Source organism: Aquarana catesbeiana, linkage group LG03 (assembly GCF_042186555.1).
Source record: "Aquarana catesbeiana isolate 2022-GZ linkage group LG03, ASM4218655v1, whole genome shotgun sequence".
NCBI classification, from domain to species: domain Eukaryota; kingdom Metazoa; phylum Chordata; class Amphibia; order Anura; family Ranidae; genus Aquarana; species Aquarana catesbeiana.
The window spans coordinates 605,079,576-605,100,677 of record NC_133326.1 but is presented as its reverse complement, the minus strand read 5'-3'; the positions used below and the strand labels follow the sequence as shown (position 1 = coordinate 605,100,677).

The window sequence follows — 21,102 nt, the reverse complement described above, 5'->3', positions numbered from 1 at the left end:
AAGGGTTGGTTCCCCCTTTGAGGCAGATAGGCTAGGCTTGGAAAAAATCACCCGTGACAGAGGCACCTAGTGCCAAGCATCCACCTCTCATAGCCATAGCCATACAATCCTCTGCTTGCCTTCCCCCAGCCACTACCTCTGTTACCTCACATACAGTTGTAGTCTCTGCTGCATTCACTGGCTCCTCCAGGGTCTCTGGCACCGGTCCTGCGGATGATATAACGGCATAGCAGAGGCGTCCTTACCCGAATCCAAGTCCTTGATGGAGCTCCATGCAATCTTAGCAGCAGCCGCCGCTTCCCCACACTTATCCTTCTCCACAGTTGGCATACAGGGCAGGAGGGGGTGGAGGAACTTAATGGGCCTGCACAGAGTCCCGACCTCAACCCGATAGAACTCCTTTGGGATTAATTTGAGCGGAGACTGCGAGCCAGGCCTTCTCATCCACACCAGTGCCTCACCTCACAAATGCACCTCTGGAAGAATGGTCAAACATTACCATAGACACACTCCTAAATTTTGTGGACAGCCTTCCCAGAAGAGTTGAAGCTGTTATAGCTGCAAAGGGTGGGCCAACTCAATATTAAACCCTACGGCCTAAGACTGGGATGCCATTAAAGTCCATGTGTGTAAAGACAGACGTCCCAATACTTTTGGTAATATAGTGTATGTGCATTAACTTTACAGATTTGTAATCAAAAAAGTTATCCGTTATGTCTTTAAAGGCATTGTACACTTTTTGATGTTTTTGTTGGCTAGTTAAAACATTAGTGTATATTCCCCGTATTGTTTATTTGCCTTCCCTTGAAATGATGGGCTCACAGGTTGTGGTTGCAGTTTGTAGTGTCATGACTGATTGATTTCCCTATGTCCATGTTTTACCGCAGCTAGCCTGTAGTGCTAAGGCGTTTTTTTTCAACCTCTTTTCAGGTCAAGGCACCCTTTAGAATTGTGCACAATCCCAGAGCACATCAGTCTGAGGGCTCATTCATACCAGTAGATGCATCCAAGCGCACGCATTTTTCTGCTCATTCCCACACATAACTTTTTTTTTTTTTTTTTTTAAATAAGCTGCTCTATACATGTAATATAGGCAAAGGGATGTCGGCATTATTTCTAAAATTGCACAGCACCAAAACACATGGTACTATGGAACCATGCGTTTTAGCAGGGAAAACGAATGCACATTTGCTAGATGCGTGGGGGGTGTCATTGAGAATTAATGGCACCCACGCATGTCAGCAAAAGGCTGCACATTTTTGTGCGGTACGAGAAAACATGCCATTTCACACTGTACATGGTGTGAACAAGCCCTAAAATGTACTCTGTGTGAGACAGAGATCAGTTGTCTGTAGGTTGTAAACTCCCCCCCAATTCCTCCCTCTTAGCAAACACAACCCTCCCAGTTAAAATTCCCACTCCAAAACCCAGGTAAAATACCCCTCACAACATGAACCCAGTACATCCATTATACTCTGTACACATGGAAATAGTATTCTTTTATTACAATTCAAAATAGTCACAGAAATGAAACTTTTTTTTTGTAATCCCAAACTTACAAAATAATATATTAGAAATATTTTGGAGTCCAAAACGTCAGGAGAAAATGAGAAGAAGGATGAAGAATTAGTGTTAGCTTGAGGACCATCAGTGCTGATAAGTTGTGGGCAACAGAAATTAGTGGCAAAACCTTATAATCCTGTTTGTTTTGTAACCCCCCGTCCGTCTCCATTATGCCCTGCAGAATAGGTGCGAATGTTCTGACAAACTTTGATATACATAACACAATTATTTATAATCTCTCAGGCAAACAAGTGACTATTCCTGTAGGCAATGAAGTAAAGGCTAGTCCAATCTAAAGTTACAGCTCAAGCTATTTTACACTAGAGAATGCGACAGGGGAAGTGAGACTCTAAAGTGGGTAAAGTGGGGACTGGCAGAGCAAGGAAATCGAATGACGATATCCAAGTAATAAGATCCTGAGGCAGATGAGTCAACTGACAGGAGACAGAAATGACAGTTCATAAAATTTGCCCCCACATGTATGTTGTGATGGAAAAACCTTTGAAATCCCTAACAATGTCAGAGAAAAAGTGGATGGAGCTTTGCAAGAAGGGGGGCTGGCATTCACACACCCTGGTTTTGACACATGATCTCAATATAGGCAGACATTTTATACTGCATGTTCTGAAAGTATAGTTTCAGTACAACACTCTGTTGGAGTAAATCAGCACAGGGAGACAGGCCTGTATGAAATGTTGCTCAACAATTCAGACACATCTGTTTCCAAATGTGCTGTCTGCTATGAAAGTACAGATTGTAAGGCCTCTTTCACACGAGGGATCCGTATGTCCGTTTTTCATCCTTCCGTTTTTGGATGAAAAACAGACATACATGTATCCCTATGGAGCGTCGGATGTCAGCGGTGACATGTCTGCTGACATTCGACCCGCTCTGATCCGAAAAGTGTAACGGAGGAAAAACCTACTTTTCCATCCGTTTTCGGATCGGATCGGGTGACGACGGACACTACGGTCCGTCATCATCTGATCCCCCATAGGGAGAGCGGCGCTCTGACAGGTCCGTAGCTGCACAGTGTGCAGCGATGGACCTGTCATCTTTCTGCTCAGCGGGGATCGGCGGAGCGATCCCCGCTGAGCAAGCGGGTGTTCACGGAGCGGATCATCACTGATCCGCCCCGTGTGAAAGAGCAAGGCTCATTTCTTTTATCTGCCTCTGAGAAATATAAAAACTTACCATGATTCAGCCCCCATGTCTACTGCTATGAGTAGTTGGCTACTATAAATTGGACTGAGTGCCAGCAACTCAGAGCAAGATGACTTCTATACTACTTTTTGCTCCCATCCGTATATATATGAAAATACGCCAAGCTTACTGCTGCAGCTAACAGATTTAATTCTTTTGAATTTTATACCTCATGTACATTCAAAGTAACTTTAGCATTTAATAAAAGACTCAGATGATTTAATTGTGACTCTCCCCTACATACTTAGGTTCATTTTTTTCCCCATATTTCCCAGTTTACAAATAAATAGTGTGTTAAAAGGAGGACCTCACATGGCAAACAAAAGGGTTGCCAGCTCCCGCCCCCCGATGGCCCTGATGTTCAAACACTCCTGAGAGCCACAGGTGAAGCATTCCACAAGAAAGTACCCCAACTCATTGCAAGAGTGCCTTCTTAAGGGATTTCAGCCTCCCATCTCTGCCAGGAGGCCCAGTTTCATTACATGTGCCCCCCAGAAGCACCAGAATGTTTGGCTGGCAAAAAAGTAGACCTTCTGTTTGCCATGGAGACAAGACAAATGCTGTTCGAATCTTGGCGCATGCTGCAATCTTAAAGCAGAGTTCCACCCCCCCCCACCCCCCACCAAAAAATTAAGTCAGCAACTACACATACTGTAGCTGCTGACTTTTAATATTAGGATACTTAACTGTCCTGGAATCCAGTGATGTTGGCACCCCAGCCGATGTTTCTATTGGCTCTCGGGTGCTGCCGCCTCCATTGTCTGTAAGGGAAACCGGCAGTGAAGCCTTGTGGCTTCACAGCCAGATCCCTACTGTGCATGCATGAATCGCTTTCTGAATGGCCAGGCGGGGGAGAAATAAGAAGGAGGAGGAGGGGGGCCTAAACTACCACGTGATCTTGCCGCAGCGAGATCTCTCGGAAGTGGGGACGGGTACCTGTCAAAAACAAGTAACTGCTCCCCCCCTCCACCCTGAAAAGTGCCAAATGTGGCACTGGAGAGGGGGAGGAGGCAGATAAGCTTTAACTACTAATAAAAATACCAGTACCTTATTTATTGTAAGCAATAACTTCTCCTTTCTGCAAATATTCAAAACATGTTTTCATAAATATCCCCAGTTTTTTTTAAAGGGGTCACATCAAACCCCACTTGCACAATTCTTGCAGATATCTATCTTGCCTTATATACAGGAGTTACAGTAAAGCTACATTAAAAAAAAAAAAAAAAAATCACAGGCTACTGTCAGAGATCCAATCTTTATAACCAAGAAGCAGATTATCATCTGCAATGCAGTGATTGAACTACAAATCCTCATCATTTATAGACATAGTCTTATGTATAAAAGAAGTGGAGGAAGGAAAGTGCCACCTCCACATTCTTTTACACACAAGGCTCTTTACTCCATTATGAGTAAAGAGTCATCATTCTGGATGTTGACTGCATTGGCCTATGTGAATTGCCATGTACACCGTACAAACCAACCGCAGTGTTAAAAATCCACCAAACTACTAATTTATAGAAATAGCTGGCTATAAAGGCTCTTAAAAAACATCAGAGTTTGAATTGTATTGCAGATATTAGGGTGGCAAAGATCTTAAAAGAGGTAGGTGGAAAGGGAATTTAAGATGTATGTTAACTGCCCATATTAGGGCCACATGGATCTTACAGCTCCGGCTATAAACATGATAGAAGATATAACTTGTACACAAATATAAACCTCACTACACTGCCCCCTCAGTCAGCCTTTTCCTACCAGCAGCTAAAATTTCCAATGTGCGAGAAATGGACCATTGCCCCACTGGCATTTTATTATGAGTGTCAATGTACAAAGGCTATTCCAATGTACATGAGCCAGGAGACGGTATATAATGCAGGGTGACAACCAGGTTTGTTTCTGTAGGTGTAGGGATATAGTATAAAGTTGGACACAGAGGTAGATGCTTCACACAAGTTTCTTGGCCTCAAAAAAGCTTTTCAGGTGTTTCATTTGCCAGATGCCTGTGAGGATAAGAATGAGAGTCTGGGTAATGGACCACCATAGGACACGCTGGTTAGTGCTCTCGCTTGTTAAGCGGAACCTTTCTTCTCGGTACTGTGAAAAAAAGAAAATTACCATTTTTATTAAATGGTTTCAAAATGCACAAAAACACAAGTGCCTTTTAGAACTAAAGATCCTAAACATATCTAGAATAATTAAATGTTGCTTAAGAAATAATAATGTAGTAATCGTAGTGTACCAGCCAAAAATGTATTAGAACATACTTTTCTATTCTCAGGAGTTGAACAATGACTCTGTAGTAGAGATCTCTCAAGAAATATAGGTGCTATAAGAGCTATACATTTTTTTCAATTATATGATGATTACACTGTGCTTTATGCCGGTCATACATGAATCGAAATTTGGCAGGTCAGCAGGGACCAACCGATTTTCGATCCATATGGGCAAGCTCGCTGTACACAAGCCGATCTACCAATTGACTTCTGTACAACCACTATGTCGGGTTTTTACCAGTTTCGTCAGTGCCACTGGCTATAGCTGGCAGCACTGATCAGTTTATTCCGATGGTGGCAAGGCCTCCTCACTGTTAGATAACAATATTTCAGGGGGAAGTTTTCCCCCAGCCACACATTGGCTTACTTTATGGGCTGCCTTGGCATTTACGCTTAAATTCAAAGGCCAATATTAATTTGGCATGCATTGGAAAAAAAAGAAAAAAACAAGACAGACAAAAAAAAAAAAAAAAAACACACACACACAACACAACACAACACACACACCTGGCTTTTCTTCAGCTTCACTGTCAATGTTGGCTGCTGTGTTTCTAATGCCAGAGCATAAATATCACAGACTATAATGCCCTGTACACACGACCGGTTTTCCCGTCGGAATAAACTCTGAAGGTTTTTCTGACGGAGTTCCGACGGAATTCCGCTTAAGCTGTCTTGCATACACACGGTCACACCAAATTCCGACTGTCCAGAACGCGGTGACGTACAACACGTACGATGGGACTAGAAAACGGAAGTTCAATAGCCAATAGCTTCTGTCTCGTACTTGCTTCAGAGCATGCGTCGTTTTCGGTACGTCGGAACAGCATACAGACGATCGGTTTTCCCGATAGGAAATTGGTTCCGTCGGAAAAATTTAGAACACGTTCTCTTTCTCGGTCTGTCAGAATTTGACGTAAAAAGTCCGATGGGACATACACACGATCTTAATATACGATGAAAATATCCCGTCAGACTTTTCTTGTCGGTCATTCTGCTTGTGTGTAGACGGCATTAGCTTAGAGGTCGACCGATATATCGGCCGATATTTGGCCATTATTGATAAATCGGCAAAGGCCGATTATTATCAAAATTAGGCCGATATTTAACATTACATGCCGTTCCTCCTCCCTTCTCCACACTCAGTGCGGCACTTGATGCTTGCCAGAGCCGCTGAGTGTGTGAAGCTGGCACGTAACAGAGAGGAGAGAGAGAGGGATCTGTCAGAATTGAGGTTGATGTCGGGGGTGGGCGGGACCCGGTGCCATGTCAGTTCCAAACCAGTGCCACCTTCCAGTGCCAACCACTGCCAATCAGTGCCAACCACTACCAATCAGTGCCACCTGCCAGTGCCACTTGCCAGTGTCATCTGTCAGTGCCACCTGCCAACCAGTGCCACCGCCAACCAGTGCCACCGCCAACCAGTGCCACCTGCCACCTCCAACCAGTGCCCAGCCAATCAGTGCCACCTGCCAGTTCCACACCAATCAGTGCCACCTGCCAGTGCTAACCAGTGCCCTGCCAATCAGTGCCACCTGCCAGTGCCACCTGCCAGTTCCAAACCAGTGCCACCTGCCAATGCCAACCAGTGCCACCTTCCAGTGCCAACCAGTGCCACCTTCCAATCAGTGCCATCTGCCAATCAGTGCCATACAGTGCCACCTGCCAGTGCCATGTCAGTTCCAAACCAGTGCCACCTGCCTAAGCCAACCAGTGCCACCTGCCACAGCCAGTGCCATCTGTACTGAGGACATCAAGTGTGTGGTAGAGTGACAGGAGCAAGCAGGGAGGAGTGGAGTGGGTGAAGTCTTTTTTTTTTTTTTTAAATCGGCCTAAAATATCGGCATCATATATCGGCCATCGGCAGCCCCAATTTCTAAATATCGGTATCGGCATCGGCCAGAGAAAAACCCATATCGGTCGACCTCTAATTAGGCTGGGTTCACACTTAAAACTGATGAAACTGCCAGCAGGTGTCTGTTGTGTCCCTGTTCTCCATTTCAGGGTGATGTAGCGCAACATGGTAAGACCATTATGGACTGTTCCATAGGAGCGGTTTCTGAAGCACATTTAGAAAACCCCAACAGTTAAGGACTGTTCCATAGGTACTGATTCGGAAACACATGTTGGGGAGCGACACGCGTTAAGGCAGTTATGGACTGTTCAATAGGAGCCGTGTCTGAAGTAGGGTGGTATGCGCCCTTTAGGCGGATTTGGTTGGATTGCAACATGGTTTAATATCATACTTCTGGTATTTCACTTCCTGGTTGATACAGCCATGTAGCCTCAGCTGGAATGAAACACATCAAAGCTTTGTAATCAGAACAACAATGGCTTGGCTCAAGCCCACCTGCTGTAATATGTGTGATTACAAGCTTCCAAGAGAGCCACTGATGCCAAGATGTCTATGGAGATTTGACACAGGGCTAATAGAGATGATTCATGGACAAGCGCTGCCCCCTGGGGTGCCATGTGATGTACCTGGTAGAATACTTACTATTGTACCGGTATAATACTTTGTCTAATCCCTACAGTTAGCTAGTCTATAAGAGTCTAATAAGCAAAATGATATAACAAACACATCTGCTTAGTAAGTAATCAAGTCTTATTTCCCAAGGAATTAGGAAACTAACATAAAAGTATTAAAAATGTATTACAATGTTACATAGCTTACAATCAGAACACAATATACTAAACAGCAGATATCTACAACATATAACAATCAAACATATAATACAAGAATATACTTATCACATCCTCTTAGAATAGACTCGTCTGCTGGTCTCAAGTTTTTAAAAGGAGAGCTGTGGGCCGCATGGAGTTTAGGCCCAAGCCGTCAGTCAGAGCAAAGTCCCAAGATGGCAGAGAGACAGCCTCATGGTAAGGCTTTGCAGCGAAGAAAGAGAAAGCTCTCTGTAACAATCCTTTTTACAAAACTCACTCATCACTCATTCAAACTCCCCCCGCATTGCCAGTCCCATTTGCTTTGGACCAATCAGTGTTCACGTGACAATCCTCCTTATATTACTGTCTTGCCGTAATTGGCCTCTGGGGGCAGTGTTTGTCCATGAATCATCTCTATCCAACCTGGGTCAAATATATCTGAGTCTTTTATCTTCTGTATCTCAACTCATCAATTATCTCTGCCTGTCCTCTCTTTGAAGCTCGCTTACAGAGCCGTTAATCAGGAATTCTCATAGACAGATCGGAGTCGGTATTGTCATGCACAATAAGAAGCTTAATTGGATACTCAAACTCAACTGGGGGGGGGGGAATCCTGTCCTCCAGGGAGTGAGAACATTTCATTTCAAAAACCATTGAAGCCTGGCTGATTTTGGGAATAAAAACATATGTAGAAAACCCAGAAATATGATATTAATTCATGTTGGATTCCAACACAGGGACAAATCAGGCCCGAATTTTTGCCTGAATTCCAACCTGAAACTGAGCCAAAGACGCACAGGACCCCTGTGCAATCCGCTCCGGAGATGTATGAACCAACTCCATTGAAAGCCAGTCACAATCTCCTGTCATGCGATTTGGATGCAGTGAAAACCGCTTCCAATTCACACTCGTGTGAACCCAGCATTAACCATAGCGATCTCTCACCCTCTGGTAGTTCTGCTCCTTTTGAATTTGCTCCACTTGATCCAATAGCTGTCTGACTCGGAGCTGTAATTCTGTCAGTTTGTCCTTTGCTGCAATTTCAGGGTAGTTATTTGTGTGTTCTCCAATCTGTATATCTAAATGAACTCGCTAGAATGAGGATAAGATAAAGTCAGTACACAAATAAAAACTACAAAACAAAATCATAAAGCATGTCTTATCTTTTGTTTGCTAATGAAAACAAATCTCCCAGACTTATATTCCTAAAAGACTAAATAACTTTGTTTGTGGTTAGGATATAACCCCCTCCAGGGCTTTTAGGTACAAGCTTACCACCTTCTGAAATGTGATCTGCGGTGGACCACCTTTCAAAGAGCAGTACAGTAGCAGCTGGCAGGCATTCAGGAGGTGCTACTGCTACCTGACGCCTGTTTTTTTCTTCAATTATCGCATGGCGATTTTATAATGCAGAGCTGTGTTGCAACTGCAAGCCAAGCGGTTAGTCATGGTTGCGGTGCAGCCTCATTGATCTTAAGAAGCTGCCTGTCAAACTCTGGGTTGAAATTGCTATGGCAGCAGTATGTGTCTAGCTCTGTCAGGCTGTAATGTTAAAATTCAGGTGGGCAGCTGGTAAAACCATGGCTCAGCTACCCGTTTCCCCGGCGGCCATTGTAAAAGAGCACTAAGGCTGTCCAATTCACAGAACATGTGAATGTGACTGGCTCTCAATGGAGCAGTTTTGAAAAGGGTTCTGTGCATTTTTGAGCCCAGTTCAGGTGCGTATTCAAGCAAAATTTTGCACCTGAACCGGTGAATAGAAACGCACCGGACTGCAAACCGCAGCCAGACATGTGAAACTCAGCCTTAAAGTGGTTGTAAAAATGCTCAAGGACTTCTACCTTAATGCATTTTATGCATGAAGGTACAAACCTTCTGTGTGCAGCTCCCCCCCAAGCCCCCATAAAACTTACCTGAGCCCCCCATCTCGATCCAGCAATGTGCACAAGAGCCTCAGCTCTTCCGGGTCTCTCCATCCTCATTGGCTGACACTCTTGGCTCCCGCTACTGTCAATCGGAGCTAGTGAGCCAATGAGGAGAGAGTGGGGGCAGGCCACCCTACATGTGTGAATGAACACATTTAGCAGTGGCTCGGGAGCCCCCCCAAAGCAAGCTGCTTGCTCTGGGGGTACTAGGCCAGAGGGAGAGACTAGGAGTGGCAGCGGAGGACCCGAGAAGAGGAGGATCGGGGCTGCTCTATGCAAAAATCACAGGCAAGTATGACATTTGTTATTTTTTTAAACAAAAAAAAATAAAAATCTGCCACCAGATTAGGTGGTCTTTTTGGATGGTGGTTATACGATGAGGAATCTCTTTCACGGCATTATTATGCAGACATTGAGGAGGTTGTTGCTCCTAACCTATTGAGGGACTGAATACCACATGGGACCCCCTTTCTAGACTTTTTATTGCCATCTGGTGCAAATCTATTTCGGCTAAATGAGCATCCTGTGGTAAAAGCAATTTTTTCCCCCTTGGATTTATTTGATGACCGGATATCGGTGTATCTGACTATCATATTTATATCACGTGCTACCGTATACTAATATCTGCCTGAGCTCCTGCAGAAGCGCGCAACATGTAGAGCTGCATTATATCACATCTACCTATATCAAGCCCGATTGGATATTGGCACCTGCTATGATTTGAATGCCTATACACCCTACTAGGAATGGGGCTCGATGGTTATGGGGGTGTGACATATGCTTTTTAGGCAATGCTTGCATTGGGATATATATTTTTTAATCATTTTGTAATAAAGAATATCATTTTCTTATTCAACTTTGTGCCTACAAAGTCCATGATATTGTCCAATAGCTTTCCAAACAAGATAGGACGTGACACTTCTCTACTGTTTGTGTATTTCCACCCTGTTGTGGTACAACTATTATAGATATAGATATATAGTGCCTTTAATATCACTTTATTGGCAAAATCGGTCTTCAAAAAACACAATTTATTGTGTGTACATAAACACATGAAAGGGTTTATAAAAGTAAAAAACGTATCTGCCTATTAGTAGTCTTTTTTACAATGTACACTGAGCTGCACATGTGTAGCTCAGGAGACATTCTTAGCATTGTGTTTGTGTGCCAGAATAAAGGGAGAGGGAGGGGCAGCCCTGGCAGCAAATTAGGGGCTGCTGCATGCGCATGTCCTGTCAATGAGCATGCAGATAATAGAAGATAATAGAGTTATTGTATTAGAACGTATTAGTCTGTTGCTTCTCTTTCATTGTCCAATTAACGAGGTGGTGGTGTAGAGAAACAGTGTTCTTTTTACACAATGGGGGTTGAGAATCTGGTTGTGCTCATTGTATCACAGAACTGCTACACGGAATTACAAATCAATTGCAAGTAAAGTTCCCATGTGTGCATTTCAACTGGGTATTGTGTGCTTGATTAGTGATCAGTTCTAATGTAAATAATCTTATTAATAATTATGTTAATGTTAAAAACTTGGTTTAAGTGTATAGTTTGTGATTATATATTTGCATGTGGCAGCCCATACATCAATATTTTAGAATATAGGATCTTCAAAGTGGTGAATAATGTGACTGGCCTCACCAGTTTTCCTCCAGAGAAGAGAGACATTCTGGTAGAGTTTGAGTGCAGACAGATCTGGTGCTCCCCTGGGGTGTGAGAGGTAAAGATGAAGCGTCCCTCTGACCCATACTGCCTGGAGAGAATCCCCTGACAGAAGAAAATATCAAACAAGTCAGAAAGTTGCAGCAATCACAACACAAGGTATAAGTATACATTAGAGAAAATATGACCACGATACCAATCTCCAAAATAAATAAATAAAACAAAATAAAGTCAAAGATTTCAGCTCTTGACCAAACACAAACAAATCTACTAATGAAAATACCAATTAGGAAATCACATTTAGAACCACATACACTTTTACACAAAAAAAAAAAAAAAAAAAAAAACATTGTTGCCATATTAATGCAATATTTGACCACTTGCTTACTGGGCACTTTCACCCCTTTCCTGCCCAGGCCAATTTTCAGCTTTTTAGTGCTGTCACACTTTGAATGACAATTATGCGGTTATGCACCACTGTACCCAAACAAAATTTTTATCTTTTTTTCACACATGTAGAGCTTTCTTTTGGTGGTATTTAATCATCACGGGTTTTTTTCAAATTTTTTGCTAAACAAAAAAAGGAACGAAAATTAAATAAAAAAACAACTGATAGGCGGCACTGGTGGACAGATGTTGGGACCGATGCGGTCAGTGTGAGCAGGAAAAAAAAAAAAAAAATTATAACTGGCTTCTGTTTACTTCCGTGACCAGCTGTCATTGGCTGACAGCTGATGACGTGATAAAGGGCCACTGTGATGGGAACTTTACACTGATCAGCCAAGCCTGAAGGACAACGGTCACCAAGCGCACCGCTCGCGTGCCACGGGGTGCGAAAGCAGTGCAATCATGAGAGGATGCCTGCGCTGTAGCCATCTTTTGTCTATAGCATGGGCGGAAAGTGGTTAAAGAAGAATGGCAAGGGTTAACTGCTTGTTTATGTCTATGGGATTGCAGGGCGGATATATACTTACGTAATCTGCCGATCCTTCGTACGCAAGATTGGTCACAGCAGTTCCTCCTGCCCCCCCCCCCGTGGTTTTCTGGAGGATCGAAGGATTGGGCATATATAGCTTTTCCTTGCGCCCATGGAGAAAACGAGCAGTTAACCCATGCAGTGGGAAACGAAACATTTTGCCTGGAGTTCTCCTCTAAAGATAATCTATCGCCTTATACTTTCTTAAGTAGAGATCACCAAGCATGCTGCCACTGCGGACTTCTATCACTGAAGAGCTAGTTCCCTGGCTGTCTTGCGGATCCAATGAATTCAATACACTGACTCCCTGACCCAGGTACAGGATCTGAAGTTCTGACTTTCCTTTTGACTCTCCAGGCCTGTTATTCAAAAAATATTTTAACCAGAGGCAGGCAGGCAACTAGCTTTTCCAGGAGGAGGTCAGCAATGGCAGACATCATCAGTACACGTTTCTTTTTAAAGCAATCCAATACAGGCATAAAATAGGTAAAAATGTACTGTACCTTTTGTGGGGACAGACCTCACCATCTAATACCTGCAAATTGCACTCAGCTGCAAAGTGACCCTGCTGTGCTCCTGGATCCTTACAGGCAGCTTTTGGGTTTCCAGGACACACTGGGCCTGAAACTCTTGGTGGCGCAGAGTGGGAAATTGCGACAGGGAATAATGTGAAAAATGTTCACAAAAAGTTAAAAATTGTAACAAATTATCTATTTTGTCGCAGTGATCATAGCAACTTACTGTCGCAGTGATCATTTTTATTTATTTATTTCAGGTACTTATATAGCGCCGTCAATTTACGCAGCGCTTTACATATACATTGTACATTCACATCAGTCCCTACCCTCAAGGAGCTTACAATCTAAGGTCCCTTACTCCCATTCATACATACTAGGGACAATTTAGACAGGATCCAATTAATCTACCAGCATGTCTTTGGAGTGTGGGAGGAAACCGGAGTACCCGGAGGAAACCCACACAGGAACAGGGAAAACATGCAAACTCCAAGCAGGTAGTGTTGTGGTTGGGATTCCAACCAGCGACCCTTCTTACTGCTAGGCGAAAGTGCTATCCACTACACCACTGTGCCGCCCAATTATACTGACGTACTGCTTTTGTCGCTCGGGGGGGGGGGGGGGTTACTCTATGTGCCCCAAAATGTGTGCAACCTTTTCAATTATATGTCACACAAAAGGCAATTTCTGTGAAACGTTGCAAAAAAGGAATGTTTTCCTATTTGTAATGTGTATGTCGTCATCCACAGGAGAATGCGTTGAAAATCATTGCTTGACGCACTAATAAAAATGTTTCTCTGTTGATAGTTTATAAGGCCCGCTGTAATTGTCAATGAAAGGCAGGTTGGGGATTCAATGGGGGAAACTACACTGTATAGGGTTTAGATTGGTTGCATAGCACTGCATGGGGTTCCTTGGGTAGAGCAGGGACATTTTGAAGTTATTGAGTGCAGTCAGTCACCTATGTCAACTAAATCCCAAAGAAGGTCAGTTTAACCAGTTTTTGGGCTATACGATTACTCTCGAATAGCAATAGAAACCAGTTCCATGTGCTTTCCTCCACCCTTAAGGTAAAGATTCCATGCCCCCCCTTGAATTAAGTGCATGCCTACAGGACATGTATGAAAATACTATTTCCTTCTCCCCAACAGTCATGTTGATTCAGCGGATTCAGTGACCAATTCAGAACAAGTATGCTTTGAATTTCTAACTATTCAAATCTGCATGCTTGTTACAAGCCAGAATGTACATAGCCAGGTAACTACAATTTTCATAGGGGGCAGCAATGGTAGCTTAATTTCAAGTGCAGGTTTCTTCAAATTTTGAGATTTTTCTGAAGAAATTTAATCACATTTAGGTAAGTGATGGTATAGCTCAGGGATATGCAATTAGCGGACCTCCAGCTGTTGCAGAACTACAAGTCCCATCATGGCTCTGCCTCTGGGTGTCATGCTTGTGGCTGTCAGAGTCTTGCTATGCCTCATGGCAATTATAGTTCTGCAACAGCTGGAGGTCTGCTAATTGCATATCCCTGGTATAGGCTATGCATGGGTACCAATGCCAAGAGGCCAGAAGATAATCTTTTGACAAGAGCATACCAGTGTCCATCCAAAATCTAGTTATCTTTAGGAGGGAACTTGCAGTTTAAGAGCTTGTCCACACTTGCTTTGCCCCCTGAAACATGATCTGTGTTCAGATTGCTCTTTACAAAGCATTTGACAGGTGATGAGAAGGTATTGCCTCCTCACTGCCTGCTTTAACCCTCTTGAATCCCACACTAGCATACAGCAACCATGTGCATTTCGCTTGCAGAGTGGCCCCATTCACTTGAATGGATTACGTTCAGCAGTCACTACACCCACTGAAAGCGACAGGAGGTATAATTCCTGCCGTGTTTGCAGCGCAAAGCCTCATGGCCACGGCATTTTTATAGCCTTGGCCATTGCCTCTGTAGCTAAAGAGGGTAGCAGTTGGGGGGCAGTAAAAAAGGTGGCTCAACTGCGAAGCATTACCACCCCGGGTGACCAAGCCCTTAATCCGTTGATTCAAAGAAGCCAACTCAACAATTTTATGTTACCTTCCCATCTGGGTCCTTCACCTCCACATGCATACCCAGGCCTGGGGTAGAAGGAAGAAAAGTTTCAGCCTGTTTATCCCAAAGCTGGGTCTTGTAGTTACCTAGATATAGAAGCAGGAAGTTAATTAAAAAGAACCAAAACCAGCATTTTTGCTAAGTGTATGTACATCCTTTATAAAGCCCAATTCCAGACAAAAGATTTATTTTCCCCTGGCAAGAAGATTAAAGTAGTTGTAACCCTAAAAAAAAAAAAATAAAATAAAAATCCTGTTACTTTAAAGCTGTTTTCACACTGGGGCAAGCGGGCGCTGACGGTAAAATGTTTTAGCGGCACTTTACCGTCATTTTAGCGGCGCTATTCGGCCGCTAGCGGAGCACATTTAACCCTTGCTAGCGTCCGAATAAAGAGTTAAATGCGCCCGCGCAGTGGTGCTTCGGCAGCAGTGCCCATTCATTGCAATGGGGAGGAGTGGTATATATACATCGCTCCTTCACCACCCAAAGATGCTGCTTACAGGACTTTTTTTTTTAATGTCCTGCCAGCGCAGCGCCCCAGTGTGAAAGCACTCGGGCTTTCACACTGAAAATGCAGGGGAGGTGTTTTTCAGGCGCTTTACAGGCATCATTTTTAGCCCAAAAGCGCCTGAAAAACGCCCCAGTGTGAAAGGGGTCTAAGGCTGGGTTCACACTTTAAATAGATGCGGCTGACATTCTCCGTTTCAGGGGCGAATCAGGGCTGAATTTTTGCTTGAATTCAGACCTGAAACAGAGCCAAAGACGCAGAGGACCCTTGTGCAATCTGCTCCGCAGCTGCCCCGGAAAGGTGCGAACCAGCTCCATAGAGAGTCAGTCACAACCTCCTGTCATGCGAAGAGACAGAGACCCTTACCCAACGACCCAAAGTTTCTTATCGCAAAGCTAAGAATATAAAAAGAGTAAAATAGCACCCAGAAAAATCCAAAATGTCATACCCACTTCCGCTTCACACACTCCCCTAATTCCACTAGTAGGAATGTATCAATGTAAGAAAAAAAATGATACCTTACTTTTGTTGCTCAGTCAAAAATTTTTTACCATCAAAGGTAAAACATACACCATAAAAGAATTCCACAACTGTTAAAGTGAGTACGGCATCAGAGTACCCCAGGACACTGTCATCCCCGACAGGCATCTCCATCTCATGAACCTGTAAGTGTGCATCTTACACTAACATTCTACAATCCGTAGGACTATTTCAGTTGGCGCCTCCACCCCTTCTCTCACTCCATTTTAGCTGACAGAGGTAATGGACACTCTCTGAGGATGGCTGCCTCCTTCACACAACTGCTAACACTTTAGTGAAATCTGTGAATTGCCATCCATATAGAACTTTGCAAACTTCCCATAAAGCAACACAGGTTAATAAACATTGGTAAAAAAGTTTATTTTTCCAACAAGTCAAAGAATCAGCCAATGGCAGTAGTTCTTTCAGATAAGATTTTCAATACGCGCTATGCAGAACAACTGTATCCAAACAGTGATTTTTCAAGGACAAAGTTGCAAATAACATTAAGGCCACTTTCACACCACCAGACCGATTGGGTCCATCTGTCCGTTTTTCAGGCGGCCCTGATCAGGCCACCCATTGGTCTCTATGGGGCAGCTGATGATGCATGTCCACTGGCATCCGATCCGAAAAAAATCCGCTAAAAGCAGAATGATGGGGATACATGTCTGCTCTGCATAGTGAAGCCGACATGGACCTTTCATTCGCCTGCTCAGCAGGGATCAGTGGAGGGATCCCCCACTAAGCAGGCAGATCTGCATGGACAGATTACGCCCCGTGTGAGAGGCGCCTCAGGCTCCATTCATACTTGTGAAACTTGTCATGCGACTTTGGACAAAGTCATGTGACAAGTCGCAGCCCATTGTTTTTAATGGCACCCGTTCAGATCGGTGTGACAAAGTCACAGCAACTTTGAAAAAGTGCATGATCCACCTTGATGCAACTAAGTGCCAGCGAGTGTAAAGTCGCATTAAAGTTGCACTGGAAGAGTGCAAATGAAGCCTCAGGGCTCATTTCCACTTGGCGTGATCCACATTCGGATCACTCGTCAGACCACAAGATAGTCAGTGAGAAGGTGAAAACCCCCCTAAATACCAGACAACCGGGCCACAACCACATGCGCTGTGCATGGTTGCGGGGCAGGTGTAGTGCAGTCCCATTCACTTTATGGGCACAACATTGGGTATAATTCCTAATGCAGCTACAGAGCATAAAATCATGGACACAGCATGTGTACACCACTCCCTGCCACTGCCTCAGCAGCAAAAGGCTGAGCGGTTGAAGCGCGGTAAAAGCGCAGCTTGACCACTGGGTTTTACTGCCCCTCAATCACAAGTGTAAACCAGGCCCAATACCAAATTATCTAAACCTGGCCAAATAGGCTACAATTTGATCGTACATCCGCATCTAGAGTTACCAAAACCTGTACAATTTGCTCAGTCTGAATCAAAGTTCACATATAAAATAACGATGCAGGAGAAGCAAATCCGATCGGCTGTACATTTAGATAATAATATGTCCTTGTCAATGCTATTTGATGGATGTTTTTGTTTAATGGAAGAGTTTTTCTCGTTCTATGCTTTACAAATAAAAAAAAAAAAAAATCTGATTTAAAAAAAAAACTGAATCAAAGGAGGCTGGTCACTGAGCCACATTGTTGGCAGATCTAAAGCAAACTCTAAGGCCTCTTTCACACGGATGATCCGTATGTCCGTTTTTCATCCATCCGTTTTCGGAGGAAAAACGGACATACAGTCATCCCTATGGAGCGTCGGATGTCAGCGGTGACATGTCCGCTGACATCCGACCCCGCTCCGATCCGAAAAGTGTAACGGAGGAAAAACCTACTTTTCCCTCCGTTTTCGGATCGGATCGGATGACGACGGACACTACGGACCGTCATCATCCGATCCCCCCATAGGGGAGAGCGGCGCTCTGACAGGTGCATCGCTGCACAGCGTGCAGCGATGCACCTGTCATCTTCCTGCTCAGCGGGGATCGGCGGAGCGATCCCCGCTGAGCCAGCGTGTGTTCACGGGGCAGATCATGACTGATCTGCCCCGTGTGAAAGAGGCCTAAAGCCTCGTACACAAGGGCAGAATGTCGGGAGACATTTGCCGGTACAATAAAGGTCAGCAAACCAGCAGCCGACCAACTCCCGATCAGCTCTCAACCAATAGCAGAGAGCGCTGATTGGAGTGTACTGGTGGGCGGGGCCTCCCCCTGTCAGAACACAACAGCTCAGCAAGGGAGATCGCTGGACTAACATTGCATGGTTAGTACAGCGGCTCCGGACCGGAGCTGTCCGTTTTTTTGAAAAGAAAAAAAAAATAAATAAAAATCGTAGTGTGTACCTGGTTTAACAGGTTTGACTAAAGTGGTGTTAAACCCAGAAGCAAACATTATATTGCAGCTTACCAAATCTGCATTTATTTTCTTCTCTTTTTATACTCTTCTATTTTCATCTGGCGATCCAGCCAGAAAATCCGTTTTTCACAGCACAAACTTTCCAGCATAATGTATCAGTTTACAGGGATGTGACAAATCATTTAACACTGGCAAGGGTGATTAAAATGATCAGCTTTCATTTATTCAGCAAACCCCGTTTGCTGTAACGCAGGGGTGTCAAACTCAATTTTATCGCGGGCCGCATCAGCATTATGATTGTCCTCAAAAGGGCCGATTGTATCTGTAAGATTAGATGTCCAGCGCATCCCTCCACTTAAGATGTCAAGAGCCACCCCACCATCAGAAGTAGAGTCCCCCACTCTCCCTTACATCACAGTGTACCCCCCTTTCCTTATGCTGCTGCTGGGAATAAGCTGTCTGCATTGCTTGAAAGCAGAAAGTAAGGGTCTGGAGGAGGACCAGAAGAGGGTTGGAGCTCTCCTGCAGCTGCAGGGGAGGTGTGAGGGCCACATGAAATGGCCTGGAGGGCCGGATTCGGCCCGCAGCCTTGTGTTTGACACCTGTGCTGTAACGAATTATAAAGCGTGAGCTGGAGTTTGTACTTAATTCGTTAGTATATCTAAATCTGCTAAGGGCTAGTTTACACTTGCTTCAAAACAAGGCTTCGGACAGGCTTTGTTAAAGCTCTCTGAACACCTGTCAAAGCCCCTGTCACTAAAAAAAAATGGTTAGCTTGCAGTCCTGTTTACACCTTGCTTTTGCTTGGGGCATCGATGAGGCTTCAAGCGAGCTTTGCCATAGACTTCTATGGAGGCTTTGAAGACGCTTTAAAGCAACACTAAAGCGACATGGGGTATAATTTTTTAAAGCGAAGCAAAAGAAAGGTGTAAACAGGACTGCAAGCTAACCATTTTATTTAGTGACAGGGGCTTTGACAGGTGTTCAGAGAGCTTTAACAAAGCCTGTCCGAAGCCTTGTTATGAAGCAAGTGTAAACTAGCCGTTAATTTGCGTTGAAGCCGAAGCAAGTATAAATGAGCCCTAATACACTTAAAGTGGAGTTCCATCCAAAAATTCAGTCCCCCCCCCCCCCCCCCCTCCGGTGTCACATTTGGCACCTTTCAGGGGGGAATGGGGCAGATACTTGTCTAATACAGGTATTTACTCCCACTTTCGGCGATAGATTGCCGCAGATTCCACGGCGATCTACGCCATGTCCGGCCCCTGCTCCGTTCACCCCCCCTCCCCCACTGTCTTCTGGGAGACACACAAGTCCTGGAAGACAGCAGGGACCAGTCAGAACGCACAGTGCAACTCACGCACGTGCAGTAGGGAATCAGGAAGTTAAGGCTTCACTTCCAGATTCCCTTACTGAAGATGGCAGCGCCTACACCTGAGAGCCGAGGGACAGATCGGCTTTCGGGTGAGGACATCGCCCTGGACAGGACATATATTAAAAGTCAGCAGCTGCAGTATTTGTAGCTGCTGACTTTTAATTCTTTTTTTCGGCAAAACTTTAACACTACACCCCCCCCCCCCCCCCCTTACTGACAATGCTGCTGTGCCTCCTGTGCTCATTCCTCCAGAGTTCAGTCTCACTAATACAGGAGGTGTGTTACCCGCCAGATCACCAGTGAAAACAGAAGAAAACCAATGCAGCCATCACATCTAACGATTGGTAAGCTGCAATATAGTACATTTTGAGTTTTATACAGCTTTAACTTTGTATTTCTCTTTGTAAAGAGGTTCAGTATTTGGGGGGGGCACCCTTACAGGACAAGTTCTAGAAGACAACTACTGCCTTGGCATGGCTGTCATGACAACAGAAGCCAGTCACCTGTTCCCCTCCTAGCCCCCCATCACACCCCCTACTCTCACCTATCACCATCGTCTCATCCGGGATCTCCTCAATGAAGCAGCGTTTCTCCGTCTCCCCGATATGGAAGTACAGGCCCCGGGACACACCGACATGCAACAACAGCACCGTCAGCGGGAGAAGCAGTGCGGACCGGAGGGACCCGCAACCTGAGGCGAGGGGAGACATGACAGCTAAGCAGCCACAGAACAGAGCGGTGTGTGCGGACAACCCCTTCTGCGTGTCAGGCCTCCATCTGGAGAGCGATGGGCGTCATGGATAGGCTGAAGAGCCTAGAGAGGCGGGGCTAAGAGAGCTGTCAGAGCGAGGCCTGGATAAGATCACATGCAACGTCACCATTCGCTGCAAGGAAACGTCACCTTTGGGCGGTGTTTCGTCAGATTTGGCGACCTGTCAGAATATGTAACGGAAGTGACGTTTCGTCACCGCCATCTTGCTACACTCCGCACTCGCCCACAGTAAGGATACGCTGAGAAGGGGGAAAGTAGACATCTTGTTACACCCACTGGAGTTTTTGTTACACCCACTGCATTTTACACTTATTTCTAACTGTAAACTGAGGTTATATAGTGAAATACAGTACATAGAACTCCGTCTGACAGTTTAGATGTTGAATTTTAAAAGCAGCGAACTTCTGTCAGATTAGCAAACCTGTGAGAGCAGCACGCTTGCCGCTGCTTTTAAAATTCAACATCTAAACAGTCAAACGGAATTCTTAATACTGTATTTCACTATATAACCTCAGTTTACAGTTAAAAATAAGTGTAAAATGCAAAACTACAGTGGGTGTAACAAGATGTCCGCTTGTCCCTGTTTCGTCACATATGGCGAGGCGACCCATCACATTTGGCTACCCGCTGGACTGCGCACGACACCGCCTTTATGCGTTCCAACACTGTGGCGATCTGTGCTTGCGCAGAA

General features: G+C 44.7%; 1 protein-coding gene across 1 annotated transcript; it reads right to left on the bottom strand.

The window, feature by feature from the left end:
* Nucleotides 1-1,482: 1,482 nt before the first annotated feature.
* Nucleotides 1,483-20,459, bottom strand: TMED4 (transmembrane p24 trafficking protein 4). The gene is made up of 5 exons (XM_073622182.1): nt 20,184-20,459; nt 14,853-14,953; nt 11,264-11,389; nt 8,643-8,789; nt 1,483-4,857 (listed from the first exon to the last, which is right to left on the bottom strand). The coding sequence occupies exons 1-5, from the start codon at nt 20,347-20,349 to the stop codon at nt 4,708-4,710; spliced, it is 690 nt and encodes a 229-aa protein (XP_073478283.1). The 5' UTR covers nt 20,350-20,459; the 3' UTR covers nt 1,483-4,707.
* Nucleotides 20,460-21,102: the final 643 nt, after the last annotated feature.

Excerpts from the sequence above, each read along its gene's own strand:
- TMED4 (XM_073622182.1), bottom strand. The coding sequence starts at position 20,349 with ATGTCTCCCCTCGCCTCAGGTTGCGGGTCCCTCCGGTCCGCACTGCTT. Across the intron at positions 14,954-20,183 it reads GGATGAGACGATGGTGATAG|GTAACTACAAGACCCAGCTT; the intron begins GTGAGAGTAGGG and ends TTCTATATCTAG. Across the intron at positions 4,858-8,642 it reads AGGAGCAGAACTACCAGAGG|TACCGAGAAGAAAGGTTCCG; the intron begins GTGAGAGATCGC and ends TTTTTTTCACAG.